At 42.5% G+C, this 17,785-nt stretch overlaps 1 protein-coding gene and 1 long non-coding RNA gene across 2 annotated transcripts in view; one reads left to right on the plus strand and one right to left on the minus strand.

Moving 5' to 3' along the window:
• Positions 1-7,453, minus strand: part of LOC139758309 (RYamide receptor-like) — an 81,678-nt gene extending 74,225 nt beyond the window's left edge. The window contains exon 1 of the mRNA XM_071679537.1: positions 4,590-7,453. Coding sequence (XP_071535638.1) covers positions 4,590-5,468 — 879 coding nt within the window. The 5' untranslated portion in view covers positions 5,469-7,453. The remainder of the gene's footprint in view (positions 1-4,589) is intronic.
• Positions 1-17,785, plus strand: part of LOC139758310 (uncharacterized) — a 116,517-nt gene that overhangs the window by 72,265 nt on the left and 26,467 nt on the right. The gene's annotated exons all lie outside the window — the stretch shown is intronic.

The following is a 17,785-nucleotide window of genomic DNA, read 5'->3' on the forward strand; positions in this document are numbered from 1 at the left end:
TACCTCCCTAACAACCCCATCCATAAACAAATTAAACAACCATGGAGACATCACACACCCCTGCCGCAAACCTACATTCACTGAGAACCAATCACTTTCCTCTCTTCCTACACGTACACATGCCTTACATCCTCGATAAAAACTTTTCACTGCTTCTAACAACTTGCCTCCCACACCATATATTCTTAATACCTTCCACAGAGCATCTCTATCAACTCTATCATATGCCTTCTCCAGATCCATAAATGCTACATACAAATCCATTTGCTTTTCTAAGTATTTCTCACATACATTCTTCAAAGCAAACACCTGATCCACACATCCTCTACCACTTCTGAAACCGCACTGCTCTTCCCCAATCTGATGCTCTGTACATGCCTTCACCCTCTCAATCAATACCCTCCCATATGATTTACCAGGAATACTCAACAAACTTATACCTCTGTAATTTGAGCACTCACTCTTATCCCCTTTGCCTTTGTACAATGGCACTATGCACGCATTCCGCCAATCCTCAGGCACCTCACCATGAGTCATACATACATTAAATAACCTTACCAACCAGTCAACAATACAGTCACCCCCTTTTTTAATAAATATATATATATATATATATTTATTTAAATATATATATATATATATATATATATATATATATATATATATATATATATATATATATAGAGAGAGAGAGAGAGAGAGAGAGAGAGAGAGAGAGAGAGAGAAATATATAATTGCTGTGGGTCCTCACAGCCACAGATCAATAAATACCACTGAAGTCCCCACTTTCCCTCCGCTTCTGTCTCCTCCCCCTTGTCCCAGGGTTGCTGTCCTGCCATTGGTCAGCGAGCGTACAACTTCTCGCCAATGGATGGTCCTACGCTGCTGCCACACGCCTGGATCTAACACCACATTAACTCTTGCTTTAAATGGTTTAAATGGAATGTTGTTCGAGACAAAGTGTTTGAAATCATTTGCCTGGTGCTGTGAGAGAGGTACCGAGAGATCCTGTGTTTAAATTGTTTACACTTATTTTCCTTGATGTCATAATTGTCATTAAGATGAGAGAGAGGCGATGTTTATTGTGTATTAGTACGAATACTTGTGTACGAATGCACCATCGCTGTAAGGATAATGAGCTGGTGTTTACGTGAGGTCCCAGACAGACTACACTGTGTGGTTGGCTGGCGCGTTATCAACTGTTTAGGGTAGTGAGGCAGTCAAGTGTCAAGACTACATCCATCAACCAAGGACTATTTAACCACCTCAGGTGTTATGGTCATTGGGAAAACAAACTCACTCTCACTGTGTATATGGCCCATGGCTGGAGTGTATGTTGTTCTAGGTTAGGAATATAAGTACATTTTGACAGACGCAGGAATATAGCAACGACTCCAGATGGTCACTGCTCTCACTCTTCTGCGTTTTTTTTTTTCATCAAACACTTTGTAATGACTGTTTCTTAAAGCATCTATCCTCGTCACCATCTTTTTTTTTTATCACAAATTGTCCATTTTGTCCTCTCTCTCTCTCTCTCTCTCTCTCTCTCTCTCTCTCTCTCTCTCTCTCCCAGGAGTCCAATCTCCGTTGAAAAAGCCTTCGAAATTCACTTAATTATCGCCTAAGTCAACCGTATATTAACCCACAGTCATTTACCGTATGAAATGGTTACTCATGAACCCGTTCCGAACCTTCACTGAGTCGATTCGAGATTACTAACACGAATTTCTTTATTCTAACATCACCGTTTTCGTCTTGCGATTGTTGTCATTATTACCTTCATTTATCACATTTTGGGGTATTCTGTTTTCTCCTCTTAAGCTACAGAAAGCGACATATTTTCCCCTGTATAAGTCAGAATAAGTATCGGGTTTTGAATTTGCTTCATTCAGTTTCTCTTACGGCTTCAAAGTTTTTGAACGAATCTCTCAATACTTCGGCGTTCTGTCAGGGGTTTCGACTGCTTCGAATGGTTCACTGTAAGGGTTCATTTGCACCTTGTGTTGCGCTCTATTGTTTCCCTCATCAGAACTTTGGGCTAATTCCACCCCGGCGTCCGTTTTCAGAAGTCTGGTTACGTCCATCAGATTTTCTTGTCAATACTTTTTTTTTTTCAAACTTTTCTTAAACATGAACGAACTGCTGCGGAGTCATATTGACTCTCGTCCCCAAAATAATCTTGAGACTCGACCAAAATAAAGAGAAAAAAAGATAATTGCACGTGTAAATATAATTTGTGTACAATGTTTAAGCCCCGAGCGTTTCATTGAGGTTACCTTAATTGGTTAACATTCCAGTCAATATTGATCAGTAGTCATTTGATTAATCGGTCCGCTGTGGAAAAATTAGTCATATTCTGAAAAGCATGTAAAGGTCCTAATCAATTTGGTGATGGCTCATACCACCAGCTGGAATTAATTTCGTTCAAATGAACCAAAATTCCAATTCTCTCTCTCTCTCTCTCTCTCTCTCTCTCTCTCTCTCTCTCTCTCTCTCTCTCTCACACACACACACACATGCACCCTACGCCCCGCGCCCCCCCCCCCCTTTCCTAAACAAAGCAAAGCTACTTCGTACCCGACGCAAAATCTATATACCTTTATTAACCCCCTCCCTTGCCCCCACCCCCCACACCCGGCCTCTCTCTCACCCCACAGAAGGTAAAATGCTTCACCCATTACACGGTGTGCGCTGCCCTTATGGTCGCTGCTGGAGCGTGGCTTGCAGCTGACGTCACCTTTACGCTAAAGTGAACAAAAATGAAAAAAAAAAATCACTGAAATTTACAAATTCTCAAAAAATTAAAATTTGGGGAAAAAATCTTTGGGCATTGCAATTTTTTTTTTTCTAGTCGCATTTTCCATTAAATTTCATTTCTTGTTTGGTATAAAAAGAAATTATAATTTTATCTTTTCTTTCATATTCATCTAGAATCATATATATATATATATATATATATATATATATATATATATATATATATATATATATATATATATAATCTTTCGGTTATTTTCTGTATAATTAACAAAGAATGCGTGTTACATACCGTGTTGTCCTGCTGCAATATAGATTCAGGAACGGTTGATGGCGGCGCTGCCGGGCAAATCAGTGTAATCATCAGCGCTAGGCACCTATCGCTCATTGCAAATTCTATTTACAGTGACATTTCAATATATGTCAAACCTTTCAGTAATTAATTCTAATCTACGAACGAGTGCCTGCTTAATTAGCATGGTCGGTATCATTACATCTCTCTCTCTCTCTCTCTCTCTCTCTCTCTCTCTCTCTCTCTCTCTCTCTCTCTCTCTCTCTCTCTCTCTCTCTCATAAAACTATTATAACAAGGGTCACCCCCTCCTCATCCTGTAAATTCCTCTCCTGTGATACTAAAACCTGCGTTTTACATTTCTTCCTAATCTATCTTCAATATTTCTCTTCCGTTTACACAGAAGGGATGGGATAGGAATACTTAGACTGAGTACCTTTTCTATCGCTGTTCCACCACAGTCGCCAATGGCCCTACAAGATGTTCCACTCCATGTATTTTCACACGATGGCCAGTGGTACAAACCACAGGGAAAATAAGCGAAAACCAAGCGATAGAAACCCCACGACAACCACCAGGAACTGAGTTATGAGAACCAACATTTTCATTCCTAAAATCGTATTATTAAATCCAGTATAATCTAGATAACGTTTAGTTCGATCGCATTGAGTATGGATGACTGACAGAGTAGGCTTGAGTTTCAACCCAGATAATTTTAGTTAAGATTAATTGTAGTTTTAGGTTATCTTGAAAAAGAAAGAATTCATGAAATCTATAAAGGATTTTGATATGAACATCTCTCGTATCAGTTTCCTCACACAGTAGCGCTTAATCCTAAGTTAAGCTGGCTAAGCTTTAAGTCGCTGTTAGTCACCCACTTTCGACGATGAATGTATCAATAAAACCCTTCCTACGACCGCGAGCGATGGCTACACCCTCCCCGGAGCGGACTGGAGCCGACGCTTCTCGCAGCCCCGAACATATTATTCCAAAGCAACTGTGTATAAGTATTATTTAAGCTTAGTCAAGAAGTGTTCAATACTCGTACATGATATGACGAGATTTTTTTTTTTCCATGATTTGATTCTTAAGATTTAATCGCTTTATAATGCTATTATGAACCTTTTCACGTTTACATTTTTTGTCCAATGAATTTCAGTGGAGGGGTTTATGATGTGTAGTTTATAAGGGCTAGGATTGTAGGAGAGGATACTATTTGATAGGATTAGAATAAACTATAATTTTTTCTTTTTGGTTTTACTTATACTCGATCCCACTTTGCTGATGAATCGTATGAATAGATTCTATAACACAAAGATTATAGTGTTCGATACTTTATGTGTATGCTGTGAATTCACTGTCTATATTCTAAGTATTATGAGATGTGTTAGGGTTTTGTTTTTTCAACGGTCTGATGTATCATGCAAAGCAAAAATTCCTCCGCTCTGTCTCTGCAGAAAGAGAGAAATACGCCCACGGAAAAGACGGCTAGGCTTGATCTAGACGACTAGGCTTAAACTTGCCTTCTCGCTCCGTCTTACCTTTCTTTTGCTCCTGGCGATCCTGTCAGTCCTGGCTGGGGTCTCCCCTAGGTTCTTCTTGCCCCAGACTACCATGGCGATCCTGGTGTAGGTAAAGACGAGGACTGCTAGGGGTAAGAAGTACTGGAGGAGCATCAAGGCCACGCTGTAGGCCATACGGGATTCATTCTCGGCTTGAGAGGTTCCCCAGTCTTCTATACACACCTGTTGACCAAAGAGTCTGTAAAAGTTTAAGTCCGGGGTGAAGAGCCTCGAGTACAGCGCCACAGGGAGGGTTGTGGCGAGAGACAGCAGCCACACCACGGCTATGATGACCTTCGCCTGGAACCTAGTCATACGGGGTCGCAGGGGATAAATGATGGCCAAGTAGCGATCGAAACTGATGGCTACCAAGGTGTAAGCCGAGACGAAGACGGAGACGGCCTGCAGGTAGTTGACGGTGACGCAAAGTTCGCCTCCGAAGGGCCAGTACTTGAGGATCAAGGTGCTCAAGAAAGAGAAGGGGACGCAGAAGATGGCCATGCAGAGATCACCCACGGCCAAATTAGCGATGAAGTAGTTGGTGACGGTCCGCATCTTGGCGGAAGAACACACGACGTAGACGACGATCGAGTTGCCCAGTACAGCAAACACCAGTATGGTGATGTAGAAGAAGTATATTGAGGTGTCGAACCCCGGGCTGGGTGGATGGTTACACACCCCGTGTTGCCACAACCTCAACACCTGACTCTCGTTGCAGATGTCACAGGCAGCGCCAAGCTTCACATGGAACGGGGTAGAATCGTTCGGGTCGCAGAGGTTCAGGATGAGTTCGCTCTCATTCCTCGCATCCTCTGATAATGCTAGGAAGTTCGTTGTCCGAAATTCTATCGTCTCCATTTTCGAACTGGTTTGCTTTCCTTCTCAAACTCTCTTTCACGATCTAGTCCTTCATAAAAGCGACGGCTATTTCTGGTATTGTCATTATTAGGTTTATCATTTTTTGTCCTTCAGTCTTTTACTTTCATCATGAATAGTCCTTTATCACTTATTTTATTACTATATTTTTTCGCTCATAATGTCTTCCCCACCGTGTTCAGTCGTAATGAAGAAATGTTTGTTTTCAGTAATATCATGATTTGTCAGGTTCTGTTCCTTCATAATCTTAATTAGTTATTCTTAAGCATTCTTATTTTCTTCTATGTTCTTTATTTTCTATTGGTTCTATGTTCTATATTATCTAGTGCTTGTCCCACTTCGTGGATCGAACCGCCTCTCGCCACACACACCTACACACGCACACGAACGTACCACACGTCTCACTAACTCCTTCAGAACCACGAATCCTTTTTCCACTCCCACTTTGCGTCATTCGTGATGTCTGTCCGCCCGTTTCCACACCTGCGGCACTTCATTCTTATCTACGGCCTCTCCAGCCTGGCTACTGCAACAGCTCTCCAACACATACCTCTCCACACCCGGCCGGACTATCTCTCCACAGCCTGTATCTCTTATCTTATCTCGCAGCATAATTAACCTTACCTAGGCTTCTCGCAGATGAGAACCCTTATCACAGGTAAGGGTAACTCTACCTGGATGTATGGTCGGTTATATACCTCACTTTATTAATGAGAGATAAGAGATAATCATTGTTCTTTTGTTTCGTTCTTTGTTCCTATGTGCTTCGGGTGAAATTTCCTGTACCTTAAATTTGCTTTATGTGATCTTGTTGCTTGACTCAACGTGTTTGTTGTCAGGCTCAACCTAGAGTATCGGATTCTCTTAATTCAACCGTCAATTCTCGTTTTCTTCATTGGGTATGGAATGTGGCTGTGTAGGATTTCTCTCGTTCATTCGGGGACAGTGAGGGACGAGAGTTCGGAAGGTGATTAATGATGTTTGCTGCGTCTATATTCCCCCCATATACTGCAGTATATGGGGAACTTGAGCTTCCTTCCTCACGGGGTTTCTGTCCATTCAACCCCATAGCTCGATGCTCCTCGTTCAGTCGCTAACTCAATGATCCACAGTTGCTCTCTTATTGTTTCATATCAATATCTGTAAAGCGTAAGCACCTACTTATTTTGACATGTGATTGCAGTCGGAGATGTAGTAATATCAGTAGTCTGGGTTACCTTACGTGTGTAATATACGTAAATGAGATTCCAGGTCATCTAAACAACCAGTTGTATGTGTGGTCTTGAGAACTGGGATTTAGAAGTTCGTAATACGATGTCTTTGCAACCTCACCGAGAATATGAATGGCATTAGCGTGATAGAAAAGATTTGATTATTGGGTCATTATTCATAGATGATCATGATTAGATGAATAATGATCATTCCAGCTAATACGCACCATCGTTCTCTTGGCGGTGTGGTTTAAGTGACCTACACCAGATATAAACAAGGTCAGACGTCGTCTCCAGCACACAACATAAAGGGAACTCATGACATGAGATTCGAAGACTTAAAAGGAATAGGGTGTATCCCACCACCAATCACAGGCTTCCAACCTTATCCCCGCGATTACCCAACCATCTACTTCCTCGTCACAGGCCTGAATAACGGTCCTTACGAATCCTTTCAGCCGTGGTAATGAACGAACGGGAGAAGCATCAATGAGTCACTTCGAAGACCACCGCGTCGGAGGTTCTTGAGTCGAGTTCGATGTCTCGATCATCCCCCGCTTCTTCGTGGCAGGTCCTGAACAACGATCCTCACGAATCTTTTCAGTAATAAACGATCGGGAAAAGCATCAGCGAGTCACATCGAAGTCCACCGCCTCGGAGGTTCTTTCAGTCGAGTTCGAAGCTCCTCCCAGTCACAGCCGTCGTGAGAGAGGTGGTGTACCTAGCTACTGGCAGCGTACTGAGGCCGAGGCGACTGTAGCCTGACTGGCGGCTGGGTTGCCACTACTCCCTCTCGTTCCTTCCCTCCCTCCTCGCTCGCTCCCTCGGCCTCCCGTGCTCTTGCGCGGTATTTCACCTTTCCTGGGTCTCGTCCCTCTTAAGTACGCTTAACTCGAGGACAAGGAGATCATGGGAAGTGCCTTATGGTAGGTTTGGGTCTGGGCAGCGACTTAGTAGTGTGGGCAGCAGCTTGTGGTGTGGGAAATGTGACTTGTGCTGTGGTCAAGAGCTTTTGGTGTAGGCAATGTGACTTGTAGTGTGGGCAGAAGCTTGTGCTGTTGGCAGGAGCTTGTGGTATGGGCCGAGTGTAAGGGTGTGAACTGCTACGAAATCCTGTATTGTCCTCAAGTCATCTCATTCCGACACATCAATCCTCTTCTGCACCTTTTCCAATCTATGCATGACCGCGCCTCGCACTTACACACACCACCGTCGGATATGCTATACCATTAAGCATACCCATTTTTGCCCCCCTCACACACACACACACACACCCACATACTTGTATACGCCAAAACCCTGAGCTTCCCAGACACCTAGACAAGAATGGTCTTTACGTCTTTACATCACATTAAACCTCCACTGAATCACCACCAGCTGGTACACAGCGTACCACACCCACCACCTCCTGGTACACAGCGTACCACACCCACCACCTCCTGGTACACAGCGTACCACACCCACCACCTCCTGGTACACAGCGTACCACACCCACCACCTCCTGGTACACAGCGTACCACACCCACCACCTCCTAGTACACAGCGTATCACACCCACCACCTCCTGGTACACAGCGTACCACACCCACCACCTCCTGGTACACAGCAAGCAGCCCCAATGAAAGGACACCCCCCCCCCCCCACACGCAAGATGATGCGGCCACGCGAAGCTCTTGTGTAAAGATGACGATCTTGTTACAGTTTTCTCACCTCTTTTGTGGCGGTGGTGAGCCACCGCGTTAGTGGTCAACTGACGGGCGAATATGGCGGTGAAATAACAGACATGGGGTTTGTCTGAGCGCAAGCGACGTGCTAGAGGAAGGCAAAGCAATATATCTATATATATATATATATATATATATATATATATATATATATATATATATATATATATAATGTGTGTGTGTGTGTACCTTTATACACAAATTACGTAGTCTGTAGAACGAAATGTTTGCTAAAAACGGCATATTTTTCGTAAAACAGCGATGCGTTAAAACTTCCTCGTCTGTTTTCTCCTAAGTTCTTGTAAACAAGAAATTTGATAAGGGAAAAACAGGCTCTTACAGCAGAAGGTATTTCTAATCTAGGAAACAGAAATAATCAATTAAAGCTCAGCATATCTTGTAAAAAGCGCGAGATTTTCAATTTAGCAAAAGGAAAGAAAACTAGGATTAGTATTCTATGTGTCGTTCATAATAGTACCTTTGTTGGTTGTGAACGCCAGCTATGAGCACATATTGCATGAGTGTCGTGTTTATACCACTGCAACTTTAAGAGGCATGAACGCCATCTTTTGGTGTAAATCGGAAACTTTGAGCGTATACGTCATCTAAAGAATTATAGGGACGTGTGACAGTGAGCGCGCGCCATCTGTGAATATATAACATAACTAAGATTATTAGTAACGTCACCGTAGACGACACATTATGAAACGCGAGTTTCGGACTCATCCCATCAAGGTATCAGCTTCCGTTGAAAATAAACAGAGCAAATGTGATTTTGGCTTTAGTACTTCCCTACGCATACATCAAAAGCTCAATAAGCATATCTATATCGAAGATTCAAATGAGGTATGATGTATATCCATTATGTATATATAGAGAAGCACAAGGTAATAGTTGTTTATATATGTCATTTGTGAATCGACGTTCGTTAAAAACTGATTGTTTGGGTGTTTGATATTCAGATTGGTTTTTCTATGTACATACATCCTATTTAGACTTAGGAAATGTGTTTTTTTTTTCAATATGAGGATGAAAAGTTGTCAGGTATTTAGAATTCGGAGTTTGATTGATTTTCACGTATTATTTTGAGACATTAAAAGAAATAACTTTTTAAGATGAAAGTTGACCTGCATGTTCGAGTCAAGGTTCGTGTCAAACATGCTTAGCGAGAACTGATTCATCGTATCCTCTACATATAGACGATGCTGAACCCATGACAAAAGACTGTCATAGTTGGCATGTGAAGCATTTCATCCTCATCTTGATATTCATCAAGTCTTTGACTATATATGGTTGATTCTACAACCCCCAGTAACCTCTCTTACGAGGCACCACAAGATTTGAGCTTGCACTCAGAACAGGAGCAGAGTAATGATGGACCCCTTTTGTTTCAAACTGTTCTTCGACGTGACTGTTTTGTTTTGTTTTTCGTTGACGATGATGTAGCCGTGGTTGATCTGGCACCTGCACAGTGGTTTGATTAGGATTGACTTTGTCACACATGAGAAACTAGAAGCAATTATGATAACGAGTCATTACGCGTCATTATCCTGTGCTTATCAGCAGAGAGGTCGAGCATCTGACACAGCTTAGTACAAGCTGCAGGACTGTGTCAAGCCACACACAGAGCAGGGTTGGCGGAACCAAATCTCGTTCCTTAATGCCTTAGACAACGTAATCCTCCCCCCCCCCCTCCTCGTGGGTTTATCAGCTGGCATCTAACGAACCAAACGTAGTGTTCATATACTGCTTCGGATGAAAGAGGGAAATCATAAAGAGAAATATGGCTATATATAACCGTTGAGGTTTATACAGATATTGTTCACGGTATAAACTATGCAGCCTGATCGTCAAATTGTATTTTTCGAGGTAAAATTCAGATCTGTGATGCGATTTCAAAGGTGTAAATAATTTCTTCATACAGATTCAGAATGGCGATAGTGAAACGTCTCAACCCAGGTGGGATACCATTTTGAACTAAATGAGCAAGTGTTTCGAAACAGTTGAGCCATTGTTTCCCATCAGGTGAAACAATATTTCGAACCAATTGAATCAGTTTCAAAACAGGTGTCATTGTTTTGGCTCAGGTTAGACAGTGTTTCGAAATGAGCCAGAAGCTGTTTCAGAATAATTGTGCCACTGTTCCGAGCCAGGCGAAACAATGTTTCGTACCAGGTCAGACAATATTTCGAAGTAAACGAGACATTATTTCGAACCAGATGGAGACAATTCCGACCCAGTTAACATTCAACAATCGTTTTAAGGTACTCGAGACGATACCTTCCTAAAAAGACGTTTTTCGTCGATAAATCTTTATCATTCGTCCTCTCCCAATACATACGTACCACTTTTATTCTGAACTCCTTTGGTATCTTGCGTTTCCAGCCCTCCAGATTTACATAGTCAATAAAACCTGATATTGGTTGGAATTTTTACGAAAGATATATTGCTGGCTTGAATTGACCTGTTTTATTTCACACTACCAGTGCTTATGGATTGGAAATTGATACTGTGCGAGTAATTGAATGTATAAACAGTGTGACTACTGAATAAATTAATGTTCCGTAATACAAAACCTCGCACTGTAACTCACTGGTAAGGAGTAATTCGGAGAAACAGACATACGGTCTTTTAGTAGCCACGCAGGATGTGTCTGATGTGTTATTGTGCTATTATGTATGTAGGTCAAGATGAACAATAGAGTGGTTATCTAATGCTTTTTAATATGATAAGATTTTCCAGTCTTATCAGTAACGATGATATAAATCCAACTGAAAATATGTAAAAGTCTTATCGCATTCCGAGGAAATATTGGATCATTAGCAGGATGATGATGATGATGATGGAGGCCATGAAAAAAATCGTGTGACGCATATGGTAATTATTCCCTTGTGTTATGCATGACCTCATCAACCATGCACTAACTTGTGAAAACTTACAGAAAATGTCCGGCACAATCTCCACTCCGCAGACGTGGTTTTTGACTTTTCTGAGACGAATAAAACTTAGAAAAAAAAAATGTACATATAGATGGAAAAGCAGAGTCAGTTTACTTCTCAATCTAAACATTAGCTAATGGCCAATTCACTTTCATTTAGTAGGTCAATGAGGCTCCCAGAGGCGTTAGTGGAAGCATTCACAAATAACCATTGAGAGAATTGGCCACTCATTCCTCAGAGGCCATCAAAGTCATCCCGTTCCCCAGAATGTGTCGCACATCAGTAGGTACTAACTAGTTATTGAAGCCCAGCGATGGGGGACATCCTGGGAACTGTTGCCTACATTTCTTCCTTCTTTTTTACCTCCCCCTATCTTGACCTACCCACCCGCACACCCAACACCGCCTCAACACACCACATCCTCTTCCAGATTCTTCATCTCCACCCCCCCCCCCCAAAAAAAAGAAAAAAAACTTTCCCAGCATCCAGTAACCAAGAGATTGTGTTGTGGTTTGGTCTCTTTCCACCTACTGCCACCATCACCGACCCGTAGGGGTGTGTAGGATCCTACTTCTCCTGAACACCTGACGAAGGTATTCAACTTTTGGTGGTTATAACTTGACCTTAACATCCTTAATGACCCTGGCTGATGAACGGCCATAAACCCTAACTATCCAACCAGCCAACCAGCCACCGCTCGATGACCAGTGTAGTCTCTGACATCATTAAACGATAAACTAATTAACCATAGTTACTCATGGGTGTGGACCATCAACCAGGTGGCACTACTGATCATAAACCATCAACCAGGTAGCACTACTGACCATAAACCATCAACCAACACGTAATGATCACCATTAATCACTCAACCTCCCCCCACATCCCTCCAAGAAAAAAAAAGAACTAATTTCCATTAATAAATCAGTCGACTCGTCTCAAGGAAACAAAATTACTTTCTGAACAGGACGGAAGTTTATCTCATTTCCAGACGTCCTGAGGATACTTACCTCACTCACAATACTGAGTACGAAAGCAAGTGATCCACAATATCTCTCCCAGGGTCCGCGCGGCCTCGTAAGAAAGCATCTGTAGCAGGAATGTACTGATATACATACATATTCATTTTCTTACTCCTACCGACAGATTCATTCCATGAGTGAGGCAGACTTTCTCTCCGCGCCTCTCTCTCTCTCTCTCTCTCTCTCTCTCTCTCTCTCTCTCTCTCTCTCTCTCTCTCTCTCTCTCTCTCTCTATCTATCTATCTATCTATCTATCTCTCCGCGAGACCCTGCAGCGAACCGTCTCGAAAGTTAATGCACACAAATGGTGATTCACTTTTGCTCTGGAGAACGAACCCAGGAAGGCAGGGGTGTGTGGGGCCTCCCCAGCCCCCACGAACCTCCACGCAAGCATGAGGGAAAATTCTGACTCTTATGAATAATCATATTCTTTTATCGCATTCTTTATAATGCTATTCTATTCCTTTTTCTACTCATTCAGTGAAGAATTGAGCTCCTCCTTTTTCCCCTCCCAAAAAATGATCCAAAAAAATTTACAGAAAAGTAAGAAATTACGAGGTAATCTATTTTCTTGTATGTAGTGAAGGTGTGATCGTGGAGTGGTTGCGCAAGAGCTGCTAGAATTCACATTCCCGGGTCCACGTTCGACTCTGGGTGTTGGGGGTCGTTACGGACGGCACTTAGTCATATTATTTGTTAGGTAGCAGGTACGGCAACACACACAATAGATTAGCAAAAGTTTTCTTTTTTTTTCTTGTCGTTGCCGACCAGATAAGTCAAATATTCGTTTTCTTTTTGTTTGTTTGTTTGTTTGTTTCCGTCATGATCCGGAGCATTCTCAGTATCGGGTTTTTTTTTTTCTTTTCTTTTTATTAACTGTGAAAGGCAGAGCGAGACACGGATGCACGTGCCCTCGTCATAGTGACTCCCCCTCCCCTCCCTCCCACCCCCTCTCCCCCCCCACACCCACACCCCATTTTCTTTTTCTTTTTTTTTTTTCTTAATTATGACAAACATTTGGTCTATTGTTTCCGGAACAGCAGACTGTGATGGTCGGGCAGGTGCATGGAGGCGAGGCCTTTTGTTCCACGCTCCGCCGACCACAAGTTAAGGAGTTGGGGGAGTTGAGAAGAGATCATCCCCCCCCACCCTCCCCCCACCCCCACCCCCACCCCACCCCACCCCCACAACCCCACCCCCACAACCCCACCCCCACAACCCCCCCCCACCCCCTTTTTCCCAAGCGACTTCAGAACCTGGAAATAGTTTCCTCATTGACTGTCCAATGAATATTGATGCACATATAGCCATAAGGATATATATATATGGTAAATAAAGATAACTATGCCGTGGATAACATAAATATCTTTCCGTTCAGATAAACATTAAATGAAGCATCGTTTTCCAATATTATCCGGACACATCCAAAATATTCCGTATATTGTAATATGATTTTTTTTATTTTCTCTATCGGGCAACGTGATGTGCCTAGTGGGCGAGCCATGTCCCAGTGCAGTTTTGAAAGCATTTTTGGCTTTTGGAAGCCTGATTTTTTCTGTGTGTGGGGGATAGAATTCTGGGCAAGTGCGTGCGTGCGTGTGTGCGTGTGTGTGTGTGTATGTGTGTGTGTGTGTGTGTGTGTGTGTGTGTATGTTTCAATCTATATTTATGTGTCTTTGTGAGAGATTGCAAGCGTGTTTTTGTTTCAGTTCGAATGTGAACTGTTGTGTGTGTGTGTGTGTGCAATTTCCCTACGTGTAATTAACCCATTATCCGGTATATGGCGAGTGTGTTAGCCTTAACAGATTCCACCACTTTACGTATTCCATTCAGCTACGCCTCCTGTATTATAACAGTCCTTTTTACACCATCTCCCGCACATTACTTGCCTACATTCTTCTATACATCCTCTAGTTTCTCTAATTTGCTCTCCCTCACAGAGCTGTTTACCCTAGCACAGCACGTGGTGCTCTACTGTGCTCTAGCACACCACGTGGTGCTCTGCCAAGCAAAACATCTGATCTGGTTCGGTCCGAGGCTTCGGATTCCTCCGAAAAATCCCGTTTTCTTCTCTTTTATCCCAGCTTTCGTTTTCTGGGCTTATTCTTGCTCTGTATTGGAGGTAGAATCTTAGGATTAGATTTTGTTTTTTGTGTATGAGTTTCTGTCTTTCTGTATGTTTAAAAGGCTTTGTGTCTGTATCTATGTTTGTATCGGTTCGTACGCATGTATGTATGTATGTATATGCTTAAGTTTGTATGTGTGTATTTGTATATTTGTTTGTGTGTATTTTTGGAGAAAGAGAAAATCAATAAGTGCAAACGTAAGAGTGTAAGTGTGGATCAGTGTGGATTAAAGAGCGTGTACATCACACTCAATTACAAATACGGTCACGAGAAGTTATGAGACTATAGCTGGGGCAACTCACTGACCCGATCTACGTTTTCTTCCAAGACACAACATCAGTAATGATGGTAACCAGAGTCATCCTGGGAAGTATGATGGTCCTTACACCATCATTCTTGTTGTCATGTAGTACCTGCCAATGTGCTCCTACACATCTTACATAAGACAATTAGGAATTATCCCCTTGATTTAGACATTGTTTAACCCACCCCCTCACTTCCCTTTCCACCCATCCACCCACCCCTCCCCTATCCACCCAATCCACCCTCCCTTCCCCTTTCCACCCAATCCACCCTCCCTTCCCCTTTCCTCCCTTCCTTTCCTCCGGCCTCGAATAAAAGGAGAGTCTTTGAAAGTCATCCTATTTCCCTGTAAAAATCTCTGCAGGAATCCTCTCTCTCTCTCTCTCTCTCTCTCTCTCTCTCTCTCTCTCTCTCTCTCTCTCTCTCTCTCTCTCTCTCTCTCTCTCTCTCTTATTTTTTTGCTTCATTTGCCCGAATGGTTCATTTGCCCAGATGGTTCGTTTGCTCGAACGGTTCATTTCCCCGCCGTGGATGGTTCATTTGCTGAGAACCTCATCGCCTCTCCCAAGTTCTCGGCAGCAATATCAGGCTTCATCTGGCTGGATTCAGACTGATGCTGAAGGCGGTGGAAACTCCCCTAAATGACCTTTCATGTCTCGGTGTCTGAGGTTCAAGATTTGCGTTGGTATGTTTATGTCATCTGGGGGGAGGGAGGGGGGGGGGCAAGAGAGAGTATTCGACCATTGACTTTGCATTTGACTCAAAAGACGGTCAGGTAGGACAATTTTCCCTTCTAGTTCCCTTGTTTTCCTTTACTCAAAGACGGAAGATCAACAGATCTGAAGTACATAAAAATGTTTTTCAGTACGGAGAAATTCGGCCCGATTTTCCATACGCAAAACTTTTGTGAAGAATAAGGAAGAATACTTCAGGTGTTTGTTGACAGCTTTGAAGTATCCAAACTTGTCCCCCTGAATTTGCATATCTCATCGTAACGTCAGATGTAAACATGTTAGCTAAACCCGCAAGATAATTATCAAGATTTGGTCAAGCTTAGATCTTGCCGTGGTCGCGTGGGGGAGAGTTGGATCCTTTCGCCCATCAAGTGAACGCAGTGTTGACCAACTGTGGTCGATATTTCTGGGCGGTAAATTCACTGCTGGCTGGTCATACGCTGTGTTCGTTCCTTCAGATGTGTCGGGTTAATTGAGGGGAGGTTTAAACTCTGTATTCCTCTGCCTTCACGTTGGAAGACATCATTATCCTTCGGTTAACTGAAAAGAAAAGAAGAAAATCACATAAACATCAGGATGTTGAAGGTCGTAAAGACATTCTCATCTGACAAAAATAAAAGATCCACATGATTTCTCAGATCGGCCGCTGCTCTTTTGTTTGTTGCAGCAAATCCTGCTTTTCAAGTATCCTCAGCTCACATAAGAAGGTTTGGTTGGGTTCCTTCACTTCCCATATTGATGGAACGTGAAGTCCTTCTTGGTGACCTTCATCCATCAGTAGTTTACATCAGAGCTGACCGTCACCCGCCAACAGTTGACGTGACAGTTGCATTTTCCTTTGAAATTTATATACTCAACAATAGTTTCAACCGCTTTTGTTACTCGTCCATTCAGGAGCAAAATCTACGCGGGACTTGAGCGTAAATGAAAGACCTACGTACCTGCCTAATGCAGGTCCCTAATTCGTCTATTGTGTGGCGTACTGGCGTTCTACGAATGATACTTGGGTCTTATTTACGTAACACTTGTGAAAGGTATACAATAAACTGCACCTGTTTGATGGTTGCCATTGCAAAGCCAGTCGCCAGCAATTTAAGGAGGATGTTTTACCCAATATATTTCTTTTCATCTTCATTATGTCTCACTAAACCTGAGCAGGTGAGGGGGGGTAGTCTCTCTCTCTCTCTCTCTCTCTCTCTCTCTCTCTCTCTCTCTCTCTCTCTCTCTCTCTCTCTCTCTCTCTCTCTCTCTCTCCTCTTGCTCCGAGTCTGCTCGCTAATTGGATCACTTGTACCTGCCAGTACTTCTTGGATCTCCACCCTCCCCCCTACCCCGAACATACAAGCCCCACTTCTCAGAACTCCCATCGTTTAAGAAATCCAAACAAGTTCTCAAGACTTTTTATTTATAATTTCCTCAGTCAGCGTCCTGGATTCATGTGAGTGTTCGGACAGACGACGTCCAGTACCCTTGAATCTACAATTTTGGAAATGGTATGTTTTTGAGAGCTACGAGTTTGTGATTTCTATTTTTCATAAAGCTATACTTCATGGAATATTAATCATTGGACTGAGTGACAACTTAAAAAGCAGTGAAGGTGTAATTTTGGAAGAATCATATTTCCCTTACTTTCATAAAATGATCTTGACAGAAGCTTTGAAATATTATCTTCCTGCACCCAGACATGGAGGGGTTTGACTTCCTGTTTGTTACAGTGTCAAGTGTGTGGTCCGTAAGTGCTCGGTCTCGTGTGTGTAATATTTCCATATATGGTGAGCATCCTTTGATGCATGACATCAAAGGATACGAAACTAATGTTCTGCCTCTCTCTTTCTCTCTCTCTCTGAGTCTCTCTGAGTTACACATCCCTTGATAGTAGTTTCAGGGCTTCTCTTAACTAGCTACTTATTCTCTCTATATATAAACACGTAGATTTCCATCGTCTGCTGAAGCATCTAATTTTCCAGTTTCCTTTAAAAAATAAAATCACAGGTGTCATGAGCGATGTGTATCACATGGAGGTCACTACAGTGTTGTAAACACATGGGGCTGCCGTATTGGCTTTACGTTTTACCTCATAATATCTTTTTCGTCATACACCTCGTTGTTTGATTATAAGGAAATGGATATAAATATATTTCATAGTTTTCTATTCCTCCCAGTATCGTCAGCATCATTAAATCACTGGATAAGAAAAAGAATAGTGTGTATGTTTTCCTACTACATACATACATGACACTAAGA

This window comes from Panulirus ornatus, chromosome 30, assembly GCF_036320965.1.
Source record: "Panulirus ornatus isolate Po-2019 chromosome 30, ASM3632096v1, whole genome shotgun sequence".
NCBI classification, from domain to species: domain Eukaryota; kingdom Metazoa; phylum Arthropoda; class Malacostraca; order Decapoda; family Palinuridae; genus Panulirus; species Panulirus ornatus.